At 58.1% G+C, this 21,457-nt stretch overlaps 8 protein-coding genes across 8 annotated transcripts; 6 read left to right on the plus strand and 2 right to left on the minus strand.

Annotated features, from left to right (window-relative positions):
• The first annotated feature begins 1,105 nt into the window (after nucleotides 1–1,105).
• On the plus strand, nucleotides 1,106–2,636 carry DICSQDRAFT_139370 (uncharacterized protein). The gene is made up of 4 exons (XM_007368741.1): nucleotides 1,106–1,916; nucleotides 2,021–2,092; nucleotides 2,170–2,223; nucleotides 2,299–2,636. Exons 1-4 carry the CDS (start codon nucleotides 1,869–1,871, stop codon nucleotides 2,365–2,367), a joined length of 243 nt encoding a protein of 80 aa, XP_007368803.1. The 5' UTR covers nucleotides 1,106–1,868; the 3' UTR covers nucleotides 2,368–2,636.
• Nucleotides 2,637–4,962: 2,326 nt separating this feature from the next.
• Nucleotides 4,963–5,588, minus strand: DICSQDRAFT_66977 (uncharacterized protein; the record flags this gene model as incomplete). Its single annotated transcript, XM_007368742.1, has 2 exons — nucleotides 4,963–5,219; nucleotides 5,282–5,588. Coding segments are annotated over 2 exons (564 nt in total), but the record flags the coding sequence as incomplete, so codon positions are not given.
• Nucleotides 5,589–7,774: 2,186 nt separating this feature from the next.
• Nucleotides 7,775–8,282, plus strand: DICSQDRAFT_66942 (uncharacterized protein; the record flags this gene model as incomplete). Its single annotated transcript, XM_007368743.1, has 4 exons — nucleotides 7,775–7,897; nucleotides 7,960–8,041; nucleotides 8,098–8,160; nucleotides 8,218–8,282. The coding sequence occupies 4 exons, from the start codon at nucleotides 7,775–7,777 to the stop codon at nucleotides 8,280–8,282; spliced, it is 333 nt and encodes a 110-aa protein (XP_007368805.1).
• Nucleotides 8,283–9,584: 1,302 nt separating this feature from the next.
• Nucleotides 9,585–11,195, plus strand: DICSQDRAFT_182539 (uncharacterized protein). Its single transcript, XM_007368744.1, has 2 exons — nucleotides 9,585–10,071; nucleotides 10,124–11,195. Exons 1-2 carry the CDS (start codon nucleotides 9,941–9,943, stop codon nucleotides 11,055–11,057), a joined length of 1,065 nt encoding a protein of 354 aa, XP_007368806.1. The 5' UTR covers nucleotides 9,585–9,940; the 3' UTR covers nucleotides 11,058–11,195.
• A 451-nt stretch (nucleotides 11,196–11,646) lies between these two features.
• DICSQDRAFT_67087 (uncharacterized protein) lies at nucleotides 11,647–12,935 on the plus strand (the record flags this gene model as incomplete). Its single annotated transcript, XM_007368745.1, is given in 8 exon segments — nucleotides 11,647–11,760; nucleotides 11,819–11,864; nucleotides 11,917–11,993; nucleotides 12,047–12,124; nucleotides 12,182–12,437; nucleotides 12,485–12,654; nucleotides 12,719–12,754; nucleotides 12,774–12,935. Coding segments are annotated over 8 exon segments (939 nt in total), but the record flags the coding sequence as incomplete, so codon positions are not given.
• Nucleotides 12,936–13,529: 594 nt separating this feature from the next.
• On the minus strand, nucleotides 13,530–14,975 carry DICSQDRAFT_128874 (Pkinase-domain-containing protein; the record flags this gene model as incomplete). The annotated part of the gene is made up of 7 exons (XM_007368746.1): nucleotides 13,530–13,858; nucleotides 13,916–14,000; nucleotides 14,060–14,275; nucleotides 14,329–14,778; nucleotides 14,807–14,835; nucleotides 14,890–14,902; nucleotides 14,961–14,975. 7 exons carry the CDS (start codon nucleotides 14,973–14,975, stop codon nucleotides 13,530–13,532), a joined length of 1,137 nt encoding a protein of 378 aa, XP_007368808.1.
• A 398-nt stretch (nucleotides 14,976–15,373) lies between these two features.
• On the plus strand, nucleotides 15,374–17,989 carry DICSQDRAFT_110165 (NUC189-domain-containing protein; the record flags this gene model as incomplete). The annotated part of the gene is made up of 4 exons (XM_007368747.1): nucleotides 15,374–16,591; nucleotides 16,650–16,745; nucleotides 16,795–17,355; nucleotides 17,412–17,989. 4 exons carry the CDS (start codon nucleotides 15,374–15,376, stop codon nucleotides 17,874–17,876), a joined length of 2,340 nt encoding a protein of 779 aa, XP_007368809.1. The 3' UTR covers nucleotides 17,877–17,989.
• Nucleotides 17,990–18,161: 172 nt separating this feature from the next.
• On the plus strand, nucleotides 18,162–21,411 carry DICSQDRAFT_139376 (uncharacterized protein). Its single transcript, XM_007368748.1, has 4 exons — nucleotides 18,162–18,332; nucleotides 18,387–20,569; nucleotides 20,633–20,807; nucleotides 20,852–21,411. The coding sequence occupies exons 2-4, from the start codon at nucleotides 18,526–18,528 to the stop codon at nucleotides 21,183–21,185; spliced, it is 2,553 nt and encodes an 850-aa protein (XP_007368810.1). The 5' UTR covers nucleotides 18,162–18,332; nucleotides 18,387–18,525; the 3' UTR covers nucleotides 21,186–21,411.
• Nucleotides 21,412–21,457: the final 46 nt, after the last annotated feature.

The following is a 21,457-nucleotide window of genomic DNA, read 5'->3' on the forward strand; positions in this document are numbered from 1 at the left end:
ACGGTGGCTGGCTTACATACTGTCGAAGCGCTCGGCGTTGAGTGGACAGGAGCTGCGATAACTCCTAAAACGATAGTACCAGCCTACCAGCTCATTCCCCTATACGCCATGGCTCGCCGCTCATGTGCGCAGAAAGCTCTTCCAAGCACGAGTATAAACGATATAAATAGCTAGAAGCATCGCAACATAGAAAAATCCCTCCTACACCTCTGGCAGACCCAGCCAACAGTGCCCTGTTGCCTCCGTCCTCTCCCGACCAGTGCGATCATCCTATGCAGCAAAACATCCTGCAAGACATGTCAATGGTTCACCCAAACCTACGCCGTGCCAACAGGGTTTTGGTCTTTCCGAGACTCAAACCGCACCTTTGTCCCTTGTCTGAACACGGTTATGACCTCCAAGCCTCCGTATACCACTCCAATCCATGTCGGAGTACAATCTAGATACGTTTTCGATCGAGTTGAGCTCGCTTAGATGAGAGTCGTTTGTTTAGATAACTCGATCGGACAAAATCTCTGAGCGCTACCGTTATGTAAGCAGAACATCGGCTAGTGGGCGCTGCCTATCCCCACGCCTAGTGCAAATCTGAAGTCTGCTGGACTGAGCGGCGAGCGCCATCCTCCGTTCCTTCTTGCATGTGATCTAGTACGTTCCTGCAACTTATATTACCTCCACTCAAGCCTCCATTCTGTTGTCGGTTACACGTCGAGATAGTCATATCTCCACGTTTCCCATCCTCCATGCAGACACGTCATGCGTTCATGGTATTAAGCATCCTAATTTAGAATTGCCGGCTTTCACTTGTCCCTTGCCGTTCCCTGCATAGATTGAGTCACGGTGTGTCTTTCCTGGTTTAAGTATGACGCACTGCCCATTTTCGAAGAACAGCGCGACCCTCGTGCAAAACCTTTCATTCACAAACCCTCTGAGAAAAGCGCTAAACAACGAAGACCTCCAAGTGAGCGCCTGACCTAGTGCACATCACATCTTCCACTTCTCGCCGGCTTCCCACCGCCAGGACGCCTCAAGAACACGGTGCGTGACCTCCGGTAAGCATGATTGTACATCCTGCCGGTCATCCCTGCCCTTGACAACGTCTATGTCAGGTACACGAGTCCTAGTCAGCCAGTCACGGGTCTGCACGACTTCCCTTCCGCGTCTCTTCATCGGACATGCGGAGTCCCTCAGCCGCTGAGAACATCCACCCAAACACAGGAGAAACCACAATAGCTCACTGGCCAGCTGCGCCCGGATCGGTCCACGGAACAAAGGTCGCAGACGCCCTTCCTCTCATCCAGTGCAACCGCCCGCTTCCCCCACCACCCCGCACTTTCGACAGGTGTCCGGGTCTGTCCGGGAATCTAGCCATGTCAAAACTAAACTGGTCAGCTGGTGCACACTCTGCCTTTGCCCATCGTCGGGCGAGGAACGGAGCGATGGACCATCGGCTCTTTGTTCCGCGTTACGTTGACGTGGACGACAGCGCCATGCAAAGGGGTGGTCACGGTGCGCGTTTGGTAATACCCTGTCAGCTCATCAGCTGTTCAGCCACTCTAGTCGCCTTGTGCCGCTGGCTGCACCATGTCTTCTGACCAATAACCATCCGGCCCTTCGGCGGTCAGATTGGGCGCCATGCCACGGAGCGTTTGATATAAAGCCTGGAATGGAGCTGCTATGGACTCTCTGTCCACCTGCCTATCTGTCCTGTCCACGAATTACATCCTTCCTCACTGTCCACGGTATCTCTCATAAGCCTTTCCAGACATCATCGACGACAGTATCTCTATCACCAGAATCCGATCTCGGCATTCATCACTCCTGAGCGTTGCTAGCCACATCACTCGAACCTCTCCACCGTCATCAATTCTATGGCACCACTCGCGTTCGCGAAGCTGTTCTCCTCGCGGAGTTCAAGAGTGCGTATAACTCCCCATTGTAAACATGTTGTTGAGCGAGTGTTCACTGTGATTTTGTGCGCTTCCTCCATCTCCTTTCGCCGCTGCTCCATTGGATGTAATAGCGTTCTAACGGCTCTGACCGTCGTGGGTCCCTCGACTCGTTCGAGTCCGGAGAATCCTACGTCATATCTCTGGTAAGCCTCTACACCATATGATACCCGCTTCGTTGGTTGTACTCACGTCTTCCTTGCAATCTTCGTTCTCGTAACAGCCTCAGATGCACTCGCCGCCCACACTGCCCCTGAACGCCTCATCATCTCAGCCCGTGAGTATTGTCCCCGAGCCTGCACCTGTCATCGGCCGCCGGCGCTGACCGCGGAACGTGCTCGCGTGTGTATAGGTTGCCGAGATGCTCGAAGACGACAACTTTGCGTGGGGGCGTCCCTCGAGGAAGCAACGTCGCTCATAGTCGGAGCGGACGCGCTCCAGGTCGACTTCGCGCGCTCCCGTCCTCCCGTGTCTTCTTTCCTTCTACTCGTCTCTCTCGCGCTATCTCTAGGCAGCTGCTACACATTCAGGCAAGCCGATATTGTATGATCATTTTGAATGAACTCCACGAACTGTACTATACCCCTTTCCATTCATGTACAACTACGTAACACAACGTGTTTTAACGACCACTTTTACCTCCGCCTGTGGCATTGACTATTCATCACCTCGCAACCAACCTACACCAGCTAGCAACGCAAGACATGTCATGCAAGGCTTCCAAAGGCCGTCCGGATAGCTAGAGTGATATCCGTAAGATGTGCGAATAAGATTACAGGTACATACGCAAGATACAACGAGAACCTGAAAGTATGTAAAATAATCATAGCGGTAAGCGTCCCGCGAAAGATACAGACAACACGTGCGATATGGTGCGCTACGAGATACAGCAAAAGCGGAAACAGAACACGACCACAGGAGCAGAGAGTGACGAGAAGCAAGGTACTGTGAAGGCAAAAAGAGGGTAGGTTCCTGGTCGTGACGAATCGTGAGCACAGCCTCGGGGCTGGAGATGGGTTAGGATGGTAGGTAGCAAGGCCGCAAGGCTTCTAGTCGTCGGGCTTGTCGGAGGGATACCAAGCGCATGACATCGCGGTCTCCAGAAACAACGGGAAGACGAGGCGGGCCGGGGGGGACAGCCTACAGATAGAGTGGGACGCGAGAAGTCTGGGTGCGCACCGCGCGGGTCGAGAGAATCCCAGAACACGCCTCGAGCCACGCTGCACGACTCTCAGCGGTCCGCCTCCCGATACGACGGTGGCCTGCTATCGCCCGCGTCCTGTGGGACGTCCAGGAAACCGAATCGCTGTCGGTCGCGATCGGACATCACCAGCCCTACCCGTCGGCCGCTCCGGGCTCGGGCTAGAGACTGCGCCTGTTGCTCCTCGGCCTGTTCTCGCGGCCTATTTTCCGCTTGTCCTTGTGGTGTGGACGTCTCCGCCTGCGCCTGCGCCTTGGCGCGCTCCCGTTCCCGTTCCCGTTCCCGTTCCCGCCCCTGGTCCCGCTCACGCGAAGACGCCTCCCGCGCCAAGGGCGGATCTCGCGACGGCTGCAACGAAGGATCGACGGGATCCACTCGTCTCGGCGCGGCCGCCGCGCGCAGGCTCGTCCCCTGCGCCAACGACAGCGAACCCGCCGGCGACTTCTCCTTCGCCTGCGGGCTCGGCCCGCGCTTCGGCACGAGCGCGGTCATGCTCGTGGGGGATGTCGCCGTAGACGGCAGCGTCGACGCGTACGCAGTCGTAGTCGGGGACATCGCGGACGCGGACGCAGACGCGTAGTTGCTCTCCAGGTCCGAGCCCGACCGCTTCCGCGCGGGCGCGGGGGGCGCCGCGCTGCGGTACCCGTAGTTCACCTCCAGATCTGACCCCGAGCGCTGCCGCAGGGCTGCGGGCCCGCCCGCGACGCGCGTGTACGGCGAGGGGTTCGGGGTGTCCGAGCCGGAGCGTTGGCGGGACGGTGCGTTGGCGCGGGCGTACGCGTGCTCGCGCTCGCGATCTCGCGAGAGGTCGGACCCTGAGCGCTTGCGTGACGGGCCGGGCGCGGGCGCGGCGGCGGACGCGTAGACGTGCCCGCGAGTCGCGGCGGCGAGCGCGCCCGTGGACGCGCTTGGTGGGGGGATGGTTGTGGACGTGTTCGTTGCGGAGCGTTGGCGGGTGTAGCCTGCGGCCGAGGGGGTGTAGCTCTGCGCAGTCGCGAACGGGTGGGCGGCGTGGGTTGACAGCGTGGACAGGTTGGTGTCGGTGAAGGACTGGCCCAGGTCTAGGAAGGTATCGCTCTCGGGGGGACGTGGGGGCCGTGTTGGAGGGTCGTTTGCGGGGGGAAGAGGGGGGACGGGAGGCGGGGGGGAGACGAAGAAGGTGGCCGAGTTCGGAGGTGCGCTCCCGAGGTTCCCGAACGACGAGGATGGGCTGACGGGGTCCGCGCGCGAGAACGGAAGGCGGGGTATTTGGATGTCGCTCACCGTGGGCAGAGGCTTGTTTAGACTCCTGGTAGAGGGCGTATTAGGAATGGACGATGCAGACGCGGAACCGTTCGACGGCCCACGCTTTCGCCGCCCACTTGAGAGCGTGCGCCGCGTCCCGCCCGCAGAAGGGAGCTCCGACTCGTCGTCTCCTGCCCATGTACCCTCCACCCAACCGCTCGCATTCGGGTTCTCTTGGTCTATAGGAGCTGCGTCTGGAGCAATAACGCCGTCTCGCGAGCCTTCACGCGCGTTAGCCCGAGCGCGTCGCCGGCCAAAGTAGATGATAGCAGCGACCACAGCGACGATGACCAGGACTCCGGCTATGGAGGCGACCACAGCGATGATAATTGTACGCTTTGAGGACGAGCTGGCAGAGGTAGAGGTGGCCATGGGGGTTGCAGAGGAACCCGCCGTGGAGACGGCAGCTAAAGCGGTATCGGTGGGCGTGAGAGACGCAGGAACACTGGCGGTCGAGTTGACGTCTCGTCTGTGGGCGTTCGGATCAGCGTCAACACACAGAGCCGGAAGACAGCATGTGGGAAGGACTAACGTATAGACGATGTAGTCAAGCAAGGTGAGGGAGGTGTTCCCGCCGAGTTCACCGTTTACGACGACGATGGTGTGCTGCCCTGGAGGTAAAGACTCGTTGACGTAGACAGGCACGTTGTATTCGTACGTCGCATTGCCATTTGGGGGCTGCTGAAATGTACCCACAAGGTTGCCGTCGAGGAAGAAGCTCATGTCGGAGTTTCCGACTGGGGACGTGAAGGAGTGTGTTACAACGCAGAAAACATACACAGCGACACCTGTGGCCCGAGCATAGTGAGCACCCTGGGCTCTATGCAAGAATGCGGATTCATACACATACCTTCGAAAGAGACAGCTGCAGACAAGAGCTGGTCTGAGCCTCTGGCGCCATCAGGATTAAATGTTCCTTCATGCCAAGTGCTGTTGGAAACTTGTGAAGGGTTGGGCTTAGCGGTGCAGCCTGCACATGAAACCGGTTGCCATGTTCCCTCAGGCGCGTACGAGATCTGGTCCCCCGTAGCTGGATCCCCGAACGTATCGTCTATGGTGACATTGACCAAGGTTGCCGAGACTGAAAGGATTCCAGCGAAGGGGGATGTGGAGATGGAGAGCAGGACAAGCGAGAGGACGTCCAAAGGCAAGAGCATTGCGGAGAATTAACGGGGCTACCGTCTCAGGACGGAGACGGGCCCCGGGAAGGTATCTATGTAGGGAAGGGGGACAGCACAGGGCGGTGCCGAGGCGGGGGGGCGGGAGGCGGGGAAGGAGATTTGGTTGAAGGTGATTCGCAAGTGGGTTTCCATCGTTGCCGGAGTCGCGTAGCTCATGTCGGGAGGTCGCACGGCAGGTCCGAGTGTGCAATTGCAAGTCCCATCAACAACCAAGGAATCAATCATCGACGCCCTGCCAATCTCTCCAGGCGCCCTTCCGTTTCCGGCTATTCCTCCCGCGAATCGTGCCTCAGCCTCCGGCCCCGTCCGTTGCTTTGATCGTTCGCCTCGGTCTGCCACTCTGCGCCGTTGCATCCTGGACTTTTGCTCATCATCGTGGCTCGCGCCGCAGGCATGCTTCTACCAACGCCCGCCTCCCTTTCGTCCACAGTGGGAATCCTAGAGGAACAAGTCCAGTCGCTCCTTCTGTCTGGCTGTGCCAGTGCTGCTGTGTCCAATCATCTGTCAATCTGACACGGATGCCACAAGACGGAGGCGGATAGACACCAGATTGCGGGCCGCGGCCAAAGCTTCATTCGCGCTTTGTATGTTCGACACTTCCCGCACAGGCCGCAGTTCCACCCTGTGTCCATATGCATTGCCGTACGCCCGCGGCCGCCCAGAAGATACTTGTGTGCTACACGAGAAGCACGAGCTCGACATTTACGGTGAGCATGCTGCCAACATGCCGTCCGCTCTGCCTTGTCTTTATACGACGGGTGTCGCGGGCAAATCGTCTTCTACATCCCACGCGGTGCCAGAAGAAGTGCCCAGCCTCTCTGATGTGCTGAGGATGGATCTCGCCTCGGTGGCTTCGGTACTCACCGGCACCGTTTACGGACTGCGTGCTCGCGAACAAGCTGGCGCCTCCTCGTGCATGCCGTATGTCAGGCAGGTAGTCTGACTTTCAGCTTCCTCGGCTAGCCCGCTTACCTGCTCACCATGCCAAATACGAGGATCATCGCCCATCGGCTTACAAAACGACCTCCTGTCTACCACATTCGCAGCAAGAAGCGTTCTTGGGCATGGCCACCACACACGAAACAAGTTGGCTCTGGCTCTGGCTGGTGCACGCGCATAGCTGCGGCGGCGTTGCAAGCCAGCCGTACACTACGAATCGGTTCCGTTCTGATCGCCAGCGACATCACGATGCGGACGTCCCCTCTCCAGTTCCTGTGCCCTGCGTTGCCGCGCTTCGGTCCCATGCGAATGCAACCAGCGGGTAACCTTCCTAGTACCGAGCTTCATGGAAGCTTGATTGGCACGCCCGCAGCCCATCTCTCCGTGATACTTATGTAGCGGCGCGGTGGTTCTCACCGTTGTTGACTGCACTTCGACACCGTGGCACAGCGGTCGTGTACCGGGAACTCAGGCACGCCGTAGGCCTGTAGAGCATGCACGTGAGTTTTTGGCGAGTCCTTTAGCATACCGCACCCTAACCAGCGACTCCCGCCTGTTTTGACCTGAAGATGTGTCGGACCACAGCGCCGCACAGTGGCTTAACCATCATCAAGATCGCGTCGGTACTGTCAACGCCGAAGGGTCGCACAGCTCGGGCGGGGTCATGCTGCGCAGCCCGTTACTGTGCCATAGATAGCTAGATCTGGGGCGGCGTTGGTTATGTATCCCACTACACTTCTCTACTTGGAGAGCACGTCAAGCAGATTCGAACTCTGGTTGGCTATGCGAATGCGGAGCGGGCGACGACGTTCCGTATAGATCGGGACATCCTCGAGTAGAGAGGCTTCTCTTGTATCGCGGCACAGGACACCAGGTATGCATAGACATGAATGATGGTAAGAAAGCAGGTATATAAACGCGCTGCGCTGGAAGACGCGGGGGGCGGGGCGTCGGGAGAAGGACACGTGAGCGCGAGGTGCAGGTGACGTCATGACAGGTGTTGTGCAAACGAGTGAGCGAGAGCGTGCAAGCAGCCACTGCGTGCCAGTCATGGCGCATCCACTGCCAGTCCTGGTGTAAGGGCTCCTCAATGAGCTTGATTGGTCCAGAGCAACGCTCCCACATTGACGTCATGCCTTCACGCAGGACTACTTAGGTCCAAGGCGGGCCCGCCCGACCAGTATCGATCTTCTCCATATCGTATCCCGACCGCAACCATGTCTATGCTTCGCACCGCACTCTCTGCCTCCTCGCGCTCGGCTCTCGCGTCGTCTTCGCGCGCCTTCCATGTCTCTGCTGTTTCCCAGAAGTCTACAACAGAGAAGGTCGCTGAGGTCGCTGACAAGGTACGCGTCGACAACCCCCTGCTAGCGATTTTTCTGCATGGACTAACGAAACAATCTCACAGGTGAACAAGTCTGTCGGAAAGGGGCTTGCCAGCGCTATCGAGAAGGGCGAGAAGGCAACGGAGACGACGAAGGAGACCCTTGGTACGTCTTCTCCACACTCACCAATGAAATCCGCCTGTTGACTCTTGTGCTCAAAGGTGTAGCCAAGGACAAGGCTGCTGAGAAGTCGACCATTGCCGGCCAGAAAGCCAACCAGGTTCGTACCCAAGCCATAGCTCTTACTGGTGTGTCGTTCTCACGCCCGAACCCTCAGGCAGCGGCTGGTGCTCGGGAGGGCACCCGAGACTTCAAGCATGACGTCGAGAAGGAAGTACGCAAGTAACTGGTCCCCATCAACCATGGACTACACGTTGTGTCTGTATGATACTGTATCAGTAGTGCACACATAATCTGCATCAAACATTTCCTCTGCAATGCCTCCCAGTGTATAGGCCGCCAAGTGTCACAACGTTTTGTGCTCTTACCTGCCTGTCTCACAACGTCCTCCGATGTGCCCTGTCAATTTCAGAGTGAGCGCTAGTGAGTAGCCATGGAGCTGCTCACGGCCTACTTCACGGACCAAAAAGACAGTCCTTTGCAACAAACACATTGCGGTCACGTTCGCGCGCGTTTCCATTTGCTGCTCGTTGTTCAGGCGAGGATTTCTGTTTCCGACGCAAGGCGCTCGCGAGGAGTCCCGGAAGACCGTGCTGGAGTCCGTGCCCGCTTTACTGCTGCTCAAGTGCACGACCGTGTTCGTTGACTTCGCGATAGGTCTAAAGTAGGTTTGTGGGTAAACACCATCCATGCTGCAAAGCGGCTTCCGGCAAATATTGCAGACGTTTCCCCGGGTGGCCAAATAGAGGCAAACAGGCTCATGCTGGCTTCGGGATTATTTGGTCTGCGAAGCATTGTATGAAGAGCGAGTATTCTGATCTCTGCTTCGAAAATTCCAGGATGCTTATTTGTCTTACGTCGACGCCATCATGTACCTTGTGCCAGAGCGGATCTCGAGGCCTCTCCCGCCGCCGTTGAGGACGCGGGTTTGATGTGGGCGCCAAGATTGATCGAGCAAGTGAGGCCGACGACAATGCAATCTGCATCAGGCGAGGCCTCACGCGTAGACGTGCGGCTTCTCTGTGGCCTAGGATCCTCATTGCCATCGCGGAGTTTGGTGCTGTCAACGCACAATGGAGCGCTTCAAGTCACGAACGGGCTAGTTTCATGCTCAAGATCGTTAGCCGAGGCGCGTCGGACGTCCGGAGAACCAGAGTACACTCGAGTCGTCGTATACATGGAGGGCACATCGCGGACGAATATTCGCTAGCCGAGGCCACAAGGCCGTCGTCTCACGTCTGCTCGGGGACGATCTCGGGACTATCTTACAATCAGGCCAGTATCGAGAGCGTTCGCGAGCTCACAGGACACGGCGACTTCACGATCATGAATCTGGAAAGCTGAACTTCCCCGATGGGAAACGGAGACTCAACAATGGAGCGGCGTACGGTACGTACGTACTAGGCCGGCGGTGCACGCAGAACTTGTATAACTGAGACCACTCTCAAAGGACCGAAGACAGGGCGGCGCTTCTAGCCTTCTCCTGAGGCAGGCACGAGGCAAGCTTCCTCTCAGCAGGGCCAGCAATATTAACACACCTTTGTTCGATGAGAGTCTTGGGTCCCGATCCTACCGCAGCACCGCAGGTGGCACGGACTTCCAGTAGGAACCTATAGATCGGATTGGTTCTCTTAATGTGAAAGCAGCTTGGTTTTGACCTCAAAGACGTGTAACGGCACTGACATCGTGCACCGCGTTGTGCAGGAACCTCTTAGACTAGCCTGAGATGCTAGGTGGATGGTACGGTCCTTATAAACCCCCACCTCAAGTCGACCCTTTCCCCACCTTCATACCCTGGATGAGATAGCTGCACTCTTCCCCGTCGTGTTCTAGACGTTATACCCCTCAGATTTCATCTTACGCCCACATTTACCCTCCAAAGCGATGTCTCCAGCCACCTTCTCTCCGACATCGGAGCTGTGCGACCTCTTCCTTAACTATGACCTGTGCGCTCCTCATATGGATGAGGTCGAACAAGGTCATGCCAGGCCCTCCGGTTCATATGGGAGTGATAGGTGAGCGTTCATCGATTCGGTCCTGAGTTGACTGTCCTGACACCACATCCAGCTCCCTCGAGGGCATAGGCACCGACCTGGAGTCTTGCCTCCTACCCGCATTTCCCCCGCCATTGTCACCGTTCTTCGGCGTCGCATCGCTCCCTCCTCCTCCGACGGAAGAGGTTCGGGGTATATCGCAGCTCGTTCTCGAGCCAATGGTAGGCGGAGGGTCGCTGGGGCTTGATATATTGGGGGTGCCGCTGCTGTCGGAAGCGCCCGAGACCTCGGAGCCCGTGCCCCTCTGGCCACAGCCGCTCCCCGTATATATGCCGCCCCCGACTAATGGTCCCGTCGGCCAACTCGCGTCTGAAGCCGGGGATGCCTCACGCAGAGGGATGTCGTCCACGGGCTCTCCATACCAGAGCACTCCGCCCTCAAGACGGGTCCGGATTAAGCGCGACAGGCGGAAACACTCTCCGTACGCCACCCCGTGCCTAACCCCCTCCTCGAGCATCTCCTCGCCGCCATCGTCAGCGCCAGTCACCCCCGCCCCCCAGGCTCCGGAGCTAGGCATTTCGGGAAAGCCTCACGGTCTTGGCCTGAAAATCAGCCGGCCCCGCAACGTCCAAGTGGACGCGCGCTCGTCGCCGCCAGACGCCGCGGCGCACGCAGACGCCTGGCAGTGCCCGCACTGCGACTTCGTGCAGCTAGACCGCAGCAGGTCCCAGCTCAAGAGGCACATCCGCACCCACACGGCCAACGTGTGGGACTGGGTGTGCACTGGGGTCCCCCAGTCTGACGCCGCGAAGTACGGGCTCTCGCAGGATCAGGTGGACGCGTACGTTCGTGATGGGCGCGTCATGCGGTACGATGGCAGGGATATGGTGGGAGGGTGCGGGCAGGCGATCACCAGTCGGAAGGATGCGCTGAAGAGGCACTTGAAGAGCGCGGGGTGCCCCGGCGACCATAACGGGGAGTGGTTGCTGGGGAACAAGCGTCGGTAGCCCAGGACTGTGTAGGAGTTCGGACGATGCGATCGGCGAGATCCTTCGGGACCTGGTGTCGCCTGCTGAAATACATTGCTTCCCCGCTGTGCTCGTATGTTCTTCAGTCTCCTCGTCATATCATGTCTCGATCGGACCTTGGATTGGGCAGCATCTATGTGCGCAACGATAGTCAATCATTTACTTACTTCTTCATCCTATTACAATGTTTCAGTATAAGTTAATCTGCAGGAGTGAAACCCAGCTGAGGTGGAGGCAGTTGCACAGCGGACTCATGATTGTCGGAACGACGGTTATGGTCGCAGATCTATGTAGCGCACTGGCAGTAGCACCTTCGCTGCGTGGCTGTGCTCAACGCTAAATGGGAGGCCAGACGGACCAGCGCTCGGTTCCAGCTTCGGAACGCGTCTCGTTTCAACCACAATATTGCGGCTCCTTGAACACGGAAAAGTGAGCAGTCGTAGGCCCTCTAGCTCTACGGTCGAGCTAAGTGCAACACTCCGATTATGCCTGAGCTTCCCGGTACGTGATACATGAGTAGTCAGGGTAGACAAATAATCACTAGTGTGCTAAGTCGCTCTTCTCCACAGAGGTCGAGCGTGCTGCAAGACTCTTACGCGAAGTAGCCAAAGGGAAGATAATCGTGAAAGTGGACTCCGATGAGGATGCCATAGTGTTCTCTAAAATCACCCACGTTGACTTTGTACGCTTCTGGATCGTTACTCTGGCCCAGTGTTGTTGCTAATTAGCGCTCTCCGAAGGCTAGTGAAGTATCCGGACGGGCGGTGAAGGATGTGCAGAGATATGGTAGATGCTATGTGCTTCATAGTCGCACCTGGGCTCACTGGCATGTTTACAGGAAAGGTGTTTTACGTTGAGCTCGAGGGTGACGGAAGACATCCAGTCATGCATTTCGGTATGACTGGTATGCTACAGGTTGGAATCCACGAGCACCTGCTGCTACCCTCTCCTCATGATGTGATACCTAGGTAAAAGGGGAGCTGCCGATGCATTACCGAGAAGCGCCTAGGAAGGCGTCGACAGACTGGCCGCCCAAGTTCATGAAGGTAGCGGCGCTGCCTCCTTCGTCGCAGTCGTTTAGTCGAGGCTGAGAACCCGTTCAGTTTGTTCTACATATACAGGGGGAAGATGACGAAGAGGCCCAACAGGTGGCGTTCCTCGACCCGAGAAGATTGGGCCGCATACGACTCTGCAAGTCGCCACTCACGGAAGCGCCCATCTCGTCACTAGGGTTCGACCCCATTATCTCCATGCCGGACTTCGAGTATTTCGAGAAGGGTGTGTTGAAGAGGGCATGTCCAATCAAGGCACTGCTTCTCGACCAGTCATTCAGCGCGGGAGTGGGCAACTGGGTTGCAGGTGTGTGCGTGTCTATTCGCCGGCGCACCCAACTGACCTTGCGGCAGACGAGATACTATACCACGCAAGGGTGCATCCCGAGGAGCGCTGTAATGTTCTGAATGGGGACCAGCTGCAAGCTCTGTATACGCAGACAGCTGAGGTGTGCCGCTTCGCTGTGTCGGTCAATGCGGACGACTCCCAGTTCCCTGACGACTGGCTCTTCCGGCATCGTTGGGTACGTCGCGGTCTCCGACGGCGAGCCGTTCGTGAACTGACGGTACGTGTCTATGGTATCACAGGGCAAGGGAAAGAAGGAGAAGCATACACTCAAACTCGTAAATCATGAGCGGACAGACTTCAGCGTTAAGGGTGATAACTGACAGGTGCCTTGGGCCACAGCCCGACGGAAAGCCCGCCACGATCAAGTGGGTCACCATCGGCGGGCGCACGTCAGCTTACGTGGCAGAGCTCCAGACGCTGAAGCGAGGAATTGTAGGCTCCGGTGTGCGTATTTGATGTGGCTGCGACGCTGCTTCTAGAGATAGGATCTGTTTACATCTTCACAATCAGGTCGATGAGGCGGACGAGAGTGACCTGACACCTCTGTCCGGCCAAGAGGAAGAGGAGAAGGTAGAGAAAGTCACTCGCAAGCTCAAACGAAAGGTATGTTCCCCATGCTAGCAGGTCGATGGAGGGTGACGTTCCACGCAGGCGAAGACGACAGACGAGGCACCCGCCAGGTCAACGCGACGAAGGACTTCTCGAAAACAAACATCTTGAACACGTTCTCACGAGAGTCATAGGGGGCAGTTCAATCGGAAAGTACAACATCTTGGATCGGGTATATTACAGTTCCTCATGTACGATACATAACTATGATGGCAAATCTAACGAGACGAGAGGCCCTACATATGACCACATGTTGAGGGAAACACATACTGAGCGGTAGGCATACTACGAGAAACATCCGGGACGAGGATGATACATTATCGGACTGGACAATGAGACGGTAACGAGCTAAGGAATCAGAGTCACGATACAAAGCGATCATTCACTTCTACACGTCCATGAAACTACAAACATTGTCCTCGACCAACGGCGCGACAAACTCTACCGTGTGCCCGTCTGGTACTGTTGCTGAGGATATTGCATGCCGTAACCGGCGCCGGGAATCTGCGGTTGTGCGAGGGCCAACTGGGCCTGCGCAGCAGCGTTGCGAGCCGCTTCATGCTGGCTATTGTATTGGTATTGACCTTGGCCCTGACCCTGTCCCTGTCCCTGCGGGTATTGATACTGAGGCGCAATGACGGCGGGAGTGAAGGGGGTCGGTTGGGTGTACATAGGCTGAGAGGTACTGAAGTAGGGATGTTGTAGTGCTTCAGCGGCTGATATGCGCTTCGCGGGGTCGAACTGAAGGAGTCGCTCGAGGAGGTCGAGAGCTGTACGAGAGCTGTACGTTATCAACTGCTGGACCATGGCACAACTCTGACACATACCCTGTGGCGACGCTTTAGGAAGGACTTGTGAGAATGGGATTTTGGGATAGCGGGGGTACTGCTTCTGCGCCTGACCCTCCGTTTGCTGCGAAAGAAGTGTATACATTAGTGAGAAGGGTCAAATCGCATATATTCGATACACACCCCCTCAGTGGCAATCTTGCGAAGTACACGGTCATCGGGAGTTCCAATGATACGCATGATGTGCAACAATTGGTCTTGGTTGTCGCGCCCGCGGAAGAGGGGCACACCAGAAATCATCTCGGCAAAGATGCACCCGCAAGACCAGACGTCGATAGATGTGTTGTACGTCCTTGAACCCATAAGAACGTCTGGCGCTCGGTACCAGAGCGTAACGACCTGCGATACCGGTCGTGAGTGCGAGAACAACGGACATAAGCGCACAAACCAACCTCGTTCGAGAAAGTGTTGACGGGAACTCCAAACGCTCGTGCGAGACCGAAATCACCCAACTTCAACTCGCCTTTCCTGTTGATAAGCAGATTTTGTGGCTTGAGGTCCCGATGCAAGACCCTGTTCTCGTGGCAGAACGAGGTGCCCTTGAGGAGCTGGTACATGAAACTCCGTACGGTGACAGGATCGAGCGCGCCACGATCGCCATGGACATCCATGTACTTCTTCAAATCGCGCTCACAGTACTCAAAGATAAGAACGAGCTTGGTCTCGGTGTGGATCACATCATAGAGGCGGACGATATTAACGTGCTTGAGCTCCTTCATGAGGGAGATCTCGCGGATGGCGGTGGATGGTGTTCCTTCCTCCGCATCGAGGTGGATCTCCTTGAGCGCGACAATCTCATTTGTTGTCCTCGATCGGCCCTGTGAGCCACCGGTGAGCTGTGGCTATTTGGCGAGCGCACAAGCCACATACCTTGTATACAGTGGCGTATGTACCCTCGCCTATATGCGTTGATCAGCTACGGTGTCTCTATCAGACCATTAAGATGTGATTACCTAGCTTCTCGAGCTGCAAAAGTATGGTATTGGCAAGTTTGCCAAAGCAGAGTCGACTTTCGAGTACTGACCTGCACGTAATTCATGATTGGGTCGCTCAGGTTGGGCAACAGTTGATGCCGGGAAGATCGGAGGTGATGTTCGGAAGGTCTGAGATGCTAAGACAGCCAAGAGATTAAAAGCGCAAGGAAGAGGGGCCCCAGAGAGAGTACTGTGTAATATGATGGAGAACTGGGCGAGAGATAGAGGGAAAGAGCGAGAGATATCGCGAAGGCCGGGAGCAGGACGGTGCCCGGGGTTCAAGCGGGTTCACTTCTCTGACTGCTAAACGCCCGAAGGGAACGATCGAAAGAGTCACGTGCGTGAACTTTGTAGGCGCGTAGCAAATCTTTTGTGCGACTTGAGCTCTTCCTTCCAAGCAAGGTACGCGTATTTCTGCTGTCCTCGACGGCCTCAAGGGCTCATTCAACAAAGACCAAGGACCATGGCAGCCACCCTATCAAAAGCGAAAAAGTCGCGCACAAAACCGCCTCGCGGACGGCCCCAGGCAACATCCGCCATCTCTCAACCCGCGGTCGAGGACGCCACAACCTCGACCTACCTCTCCTCCTTCTCCCCTGATGGCCACCTCTTCGCCTTTCTTTCTCTAGCAATAGACAAACATGCGCTTAAAGTCTATGACACGGCGACACGCCGTTCTGTCGCCGAACACATCGTGGATGCCGCGCGCGTTACCTCTCTATGCTGGGCTAGGCTAGATCTCGCGGAGGGAGCAGGGAAGGGTATAGAGGACGAGCAGAGCTCAAGAAAGAGTAAACGGAAGAAGAGGAACAGTCTTGCGGCGGATGCTGCGCCCTCCAGTAATGCTGCGCCTCAGCTTGTTGTCCTTGGTCTTTCTGACGGCTCGCTCCTGCTCTTTTCGCCTACCCACGGCAGACTACTCCGCACGCTATCTGACCCTTCGAGTTCGTCTGCTGTCCTGGCAGTTGCTGGCCAAGACACCGATTCCGTTGACCCACACACTCTTTGGGCGTCGAGCGCGGATGGCGCTCTTCGATTATGGGACGCGCGGGCGAACAAGATATTGCACTCGCTTTTCAGCGACGATCGAATACCATACACTTCCCTCTCAGCTCGCTCATCTGAAGAGGAGAGCGTAACAGAGGTGTTGGCGGCACATCACTCAATACACCTCCTCGCCGTCGCCGCTGAGTCCCAAAAGCCGAAGACCCTCGCCAAGTTTACGGGCCATGCGTCTCCAGTGAGCGAGTTGCGGTGGCTAGACAAGTCGCATTTCCTCTCTTCTGCATCTGTCGACCGTTTCGTGAACGTTTGGGAAGTTCCATCTGCACCGAAGACGGATGGCAAGATCGTGGCTACTATCCCTCTCGACTCCGACTCCCGCGCCATCAACCTCTCACCGCCTCCTTTGTCAGACTCTACCGCAGGGCGGCTTCTCTTCACCGTGTCCGCTGCCGGCAAGATTTCCGTCTTCACCGTGGCCTCCGACCTTGCAACTCCCAGCTCTGCGAAAGGCAAGAGCGCGATACCTACCCTTGCCCCCAAGTCAGTTATCTCCCCTTCATCCAGGAAGAACGCGGCTGCCCTATCTGTCCTTGCCGTATCATCCGTTGATGAGGCTGCCGGTCGCCTCAGGATCGCCAGCGTGACGGGTGGTGTGCAGCTGGCGTTTGACGCAGTGGTACGTTTTCGTCCAATTTCAAGGAACTCGTATACGCTTCGTCTAATACTGCTCGCAGGACTACCGAGATCAATCTGGGAACTTCGTCCCTGACGTCTCTGTCACCGTTGCCACATTAGAAGCCGCCGTCGGACAAGCGGATGGGCAGATTACGGTACACATCGCTTCTATCCGTATTACGAGTTTCACTAAGTCCCCTCTAGGGCGCACCGAACAAGCGATACAACGAGTCGGCATCTCTTGCTGTCGGAATCGGAGCCGAGATTGGGCAGGATCGGGAGCTTGACGACCTCGTCAGTCGAGACGTCGACGGTGCCCTCGATGCTGACCTCGCCGAACTTAGTCTCGGCCAGCGTCTGACCGCGGTGCAGGGTGTGGCCGCTCGCGGGTCTGACTCCGAATTTGACTCTGACGGTGAAGGTAGTGCCCCCGCTCCGAACGGCAAGTCCAAGGTGGCACCGGTGGACGCGGTGCCCGCAAGCTCCCTTACGCGGACGCTCATACAGGCGTTGCACTCGTCTGACACGCGGCTGCTGGAGACGTGTCTCGCTCACTCGGACGCGACGCTCATTAGGAATACTGTCCGGAGGCTCCCGCCTCAGCTGGCGGTACCGCTTGTCACTGCTTGTGTGGAGCGGTTAGGTAGGGGCGCGCGAGGCAATGCGTTGAAGGGCGGAGGGGGAGGCGCAAGCTCGCAACGTGGGACTGCTCTGATCAACTGGGTGAAGGCGGTCTTGACCACCCATAGTGGTCACCTCATGACCGTGAGTTGCCTCGGTCAACTCGTGCATGGATAGGGATTAACATACTCGGTTTACAGATGCCAGATCTTGTCGCTCGCCTCTCCGGCTTGCATGCAACGCTGACACAACGGCTCACGCTGCAAGAAAGCCTCTTGTCGCTCAGCGGCCGCCTCGACATGGTCATGTCCCAGATCGAGATGCGTTCCTCCGGCCCGCCTGCACCGCTGCCTATGCCGAAGAATAAGAGCCGCAACAAGCCCAACCGGGTGCGAGAGTCCCGCCGCTATGTCGAGGGCGAGAGTGAGGTTGAGGCAGAAGAGCAAATGGAGGTCGAGGTCGAGAGCGCCGATGACGAAGGAAGCATCGAGGACGTAGAGTTGGGCGGCAGCGAGGATGAGTCTATCGAGGGGTCGGACGAGGAGGCTGAGGAGGATGAGGACGACGATGAAGATGAGGAGGGAGACGACCCCACCCTTGGCGGGTTCATCGATGACGAGGCGGAGGAGACTGACGAAGAGGAGGATGAGGATGAGAGTGAATGATGTACTGCTGGAGTCGTCGTCGCCGCTGCCAGTTGGGTCGCGCTGCACCCAGCATCTTTGAAAAGTATTTTGATTGGCACATCATACTCCGTGCCATCCTGCCAGCCGGTGGTATATGTCTCCTCCAATGGGCGTGCAAGTTACGGTACTATAAACTGAAGCGGAACGTCCAACCGTTCCTAGCGGCGGCCCGGGCGGTAGGAGTTGATGCCATACGTGGTAGGTGAGCGCCCTGCGCCATATCCACAGCCGTCGGGGCGCGGGCATCATCGCCAGTGTGCCAGTGCTTGCCCTTCGCTACGACTCTTCATCTCAGCTGCAACGCAGCATTGTCCCACGTTTTCTGGAAAAGCAACCCTGTGGCTGACAACGTTGTGGGCTGAAGCTACAAACATCTTGCGTGATCCATCTTAATCCTGCTTTTCGAACGGCGCCTTCTCCTTGGGTTTTGCAGCTGTGCGCACAACTTCCGTCCCCTCTTGTTTCTCTTGCTCTCGCTCATCTTCTCAGGGCTTGGAAGAAGGAGGCAGTGGCTTCGCATTCTCACGGACGCCAAGTAATCAACCCCGTCGCGCAGTTCCACCACGGTCCTGAGCCAACTTCTCGTGCCATCGTCTAGCGGTTCAAACTCGTGGCTCTTACTCAAACCATGGAGGCCGAAATCGAAGAGGCTCAGAGACAAATCCGCAGGTCCGCTGCCATCATCCAGGACACATTACAGGATCTCACCACACTCCAACGAATGCACAATCGCGCACCAGAGGCCTCTCTTGCGGCGCGTGCTCCGACGGACACTTCTTCACTCGTCACTACCCCTTCTGCTAATTCTGTGCGGAGAACTGAAGGAGCGCAGGAAGCCACTCGGTCGACGGTCATACGCTCAAGCCCAATGGATCCTGGGCACGACGTTATTGTCATATCTTCTGAAACTAGTACGCCCGCTCCTTCCATATCATTTTCGACGCCTGCTCCCCCAACACCCTCTTCCTCAACCCCTTCCCCCGCTTCACGAGGCCCTCGTCCGCTCGACTCTACGCTCGCAGTCCTGGGCGCGGACCTACGCTCCATGACTCAGAGTTTCCGCGAGCGGGTGAGCGAATTTGACGAGCTCCGGCGCGCGATAGCACAATATGCACAGGAGCGACACAGCCGCGCAACCGAGCGCGCACGCTCGCGTTCTCCCCCGCCGGACATGACATCCCTCCCACCCTCCTTGCGTTTGTACGAGCCTGAAGGCAGCCCGCCCTCGTCCACGAACGGGACCGACGCTGTACCTGCGACAGGTGCGCCGAGGAGGTTCAACGGCCGGATACGGACCCTGCGCGGCGACTCCCAAAGCACGCTCGACCGTCGCAGTTCTCTGCTACGACAACGCACCACGAGCGATTCGGAAACGTCTTTGGGTCTGCTCGTGGCTGCGCGCACAGCTTCTTCGAACGCTCGCAATTCCGTCGCCGAAACTCCAACTATCACACCTGCTACTATATCCGCTTCTGCGCGTTCGGTCGCCGTCCCCTCTCGTCCCGTTGCTACTCCTGCTCCCAGCACTTCTCCAAGCGCGGCAAATGATCGCTCCGAAGCGCGACATATACCCTCTAACATCACCTCGCGCATCACCCGGCTTGCCCAGGAGATCCAGCAAGAAGGCGTACGCATTACGCAGCAGGCGGAGTCGCTCAGGTCGTGGATAAACGACCGTAATGCGCGGCTCGATGCGCTACGCCTTCCGAGTCCCTCCTCTACCATCGCGACGCGCACCATTCTCGGTCTTGAGCCTGAACGTCCGATGACGCGAAGGGTTCCATCTCCAATGATCATTGGGACCCCGTACCTGGCGGATCTCTCGACGCCGACGAGCGAGAACGATCCTCCGTCTCTTCTTCCTTGGTCTCAGCCGGCCCAGAGACCAAGGCCGAGCGAGCCCGACCCGCGTCCGAGAGACCCACCGCGCGACGGGGCCCTTTCCTTACCCCGTCGCGCCCCAGAAACGGCCGTCCGCGCACGCTACCTGCGGCAGAACGTGCCGACGAGCTGGAGCGCGACTTCCCCGTCCAGCGCGAGTCCCCATGAAGACCGCGTCATGGCTTGGAACCCACCGTCGCGGGAGGCGCGTGAGCGGGCCACGGACGGGCCGCTGTCGCCGCCCTCCCGCACGATCGCTCCTTCAGGGACTCAGGGCGGGGCGAGGGGCGATGGGACGGCGACGACCCGCCCGACAGCCTTTGCGGTTGAGTTCGACGAGGAGGTGATCGCCAGGCGTAACGACATCGTGCCGGTACGGAACGAGCGTCTGCGTGCGCAAGCCGAGGTCGACTCGGAGGACGACGGGGAGCTCACCGAGAGCAGGAGCTACCGCGTCCGTCGGCGGTACAACGCGGACGGGGACGAGGAGGTCTTCCGCGTCGAGCTGAGGCCGGAGACGTTCCCCGGGTTCGGGGAGACGTCGGCGAACCGGCGGGCGCCCCCAAACGAGTGGGAGGACGACAGCGGGGAGGAGGACTCGTGGATGGACGCGCTGTCGAGGCTGGACTCGATGTCGCGGCGGAGCGCGGCGGCGCGGGATACGCGCGACAGGTGGGAGATGCCGCGGATGGTGCGGACGGGGGCGCAGATGGGGACGGTCGTCCCTCCAACGGCGCTGGGGCCGCCGACGTACCCCGTCAACATGGCCAGGCGGAGCACGAGAGGCTGGCGTGAGTGATGGCCGCTTCCATGCTTGGCATCTATGGAACTGACGAACTGGACTGATCCCATAGCACGGCTGTACGCAGACGAGGACATCTCGGCGGACAGCGAGACGCAGTACGAGCGCGACCTATCGGCGATGCGTGCTCGCGCGCAGGCTCTCATCTCTGCCAACGCCCCTGCTCGCGCGCTCGGGGGCACCACGCTCCCCCGCCCCCGCCGCCGGCAACGCGGCCGCCGTCATTCGTGCCTACGACTCAGGCACCTGGGTCGCTCTGGAACGACTCGAGCGTGCGCGTGCGCCTCCGGACGACGGCCGCACACTCGAACAGCGAGGCGGCCTTCGTTCGCGGCGCACTAGACGCAGCGCGGCCCTCAGGCCGTGATCGGAACGGGAACGGAGGTGGGGCGCGCGCTGCTCGAGATCAGGCCTCTGCAACATCGAGTTCAAGGGCCGAGCGACCGACGTGGGGGTCGCCGGTGCCGTTCTTCCCCAGCGCGCTGCCGCTGCCGCTGGTGGAGGAGGTCGGGAGCCTGCAAGTGCGCAGCCGGGTGTTTTCGAGCGCGAAGAAGGACCTGGCGCGTATGCCGAGGAGGCGGCTGGCTGCGCAGGTCGGACGGTGAGATGTGAGAGAGCCGGAGGGTTTGCCCGAGAAGATAGGACGAGTGTCATATTGGGTTTGAGTGGGACTGTCGGTGTCACCGGTGGCTTGTAAGACACGAACGGTTGCACGATTTAGTAATCAGAATCATGATGGTGGAGATGCTGAGAGCATCTCGCAATTGCAAGTGTGGTGGCAGGTCTTTCTGAGGCAATTGACAGGGATGGGTGCTTGGGAGACGATGGACTGTACATAATGCGGTACTCTTGAAAAGCAACTATGTAGGAGTTGACT

This window comes from Dichomitus squalens (genome assembly GCF_000275845.1).
Source record: "Dichomitus squalens LYAD-421 SS1 unplaced genomic scaffold DICSQscaffold_39, whole genome shotgun sequence".
NCBI lineage: Eukaryota > Fungi > Basidiomycota > Agaricomycetes > Polyporales > Polyporaceae > Dichomitus > Dichomitus squalens.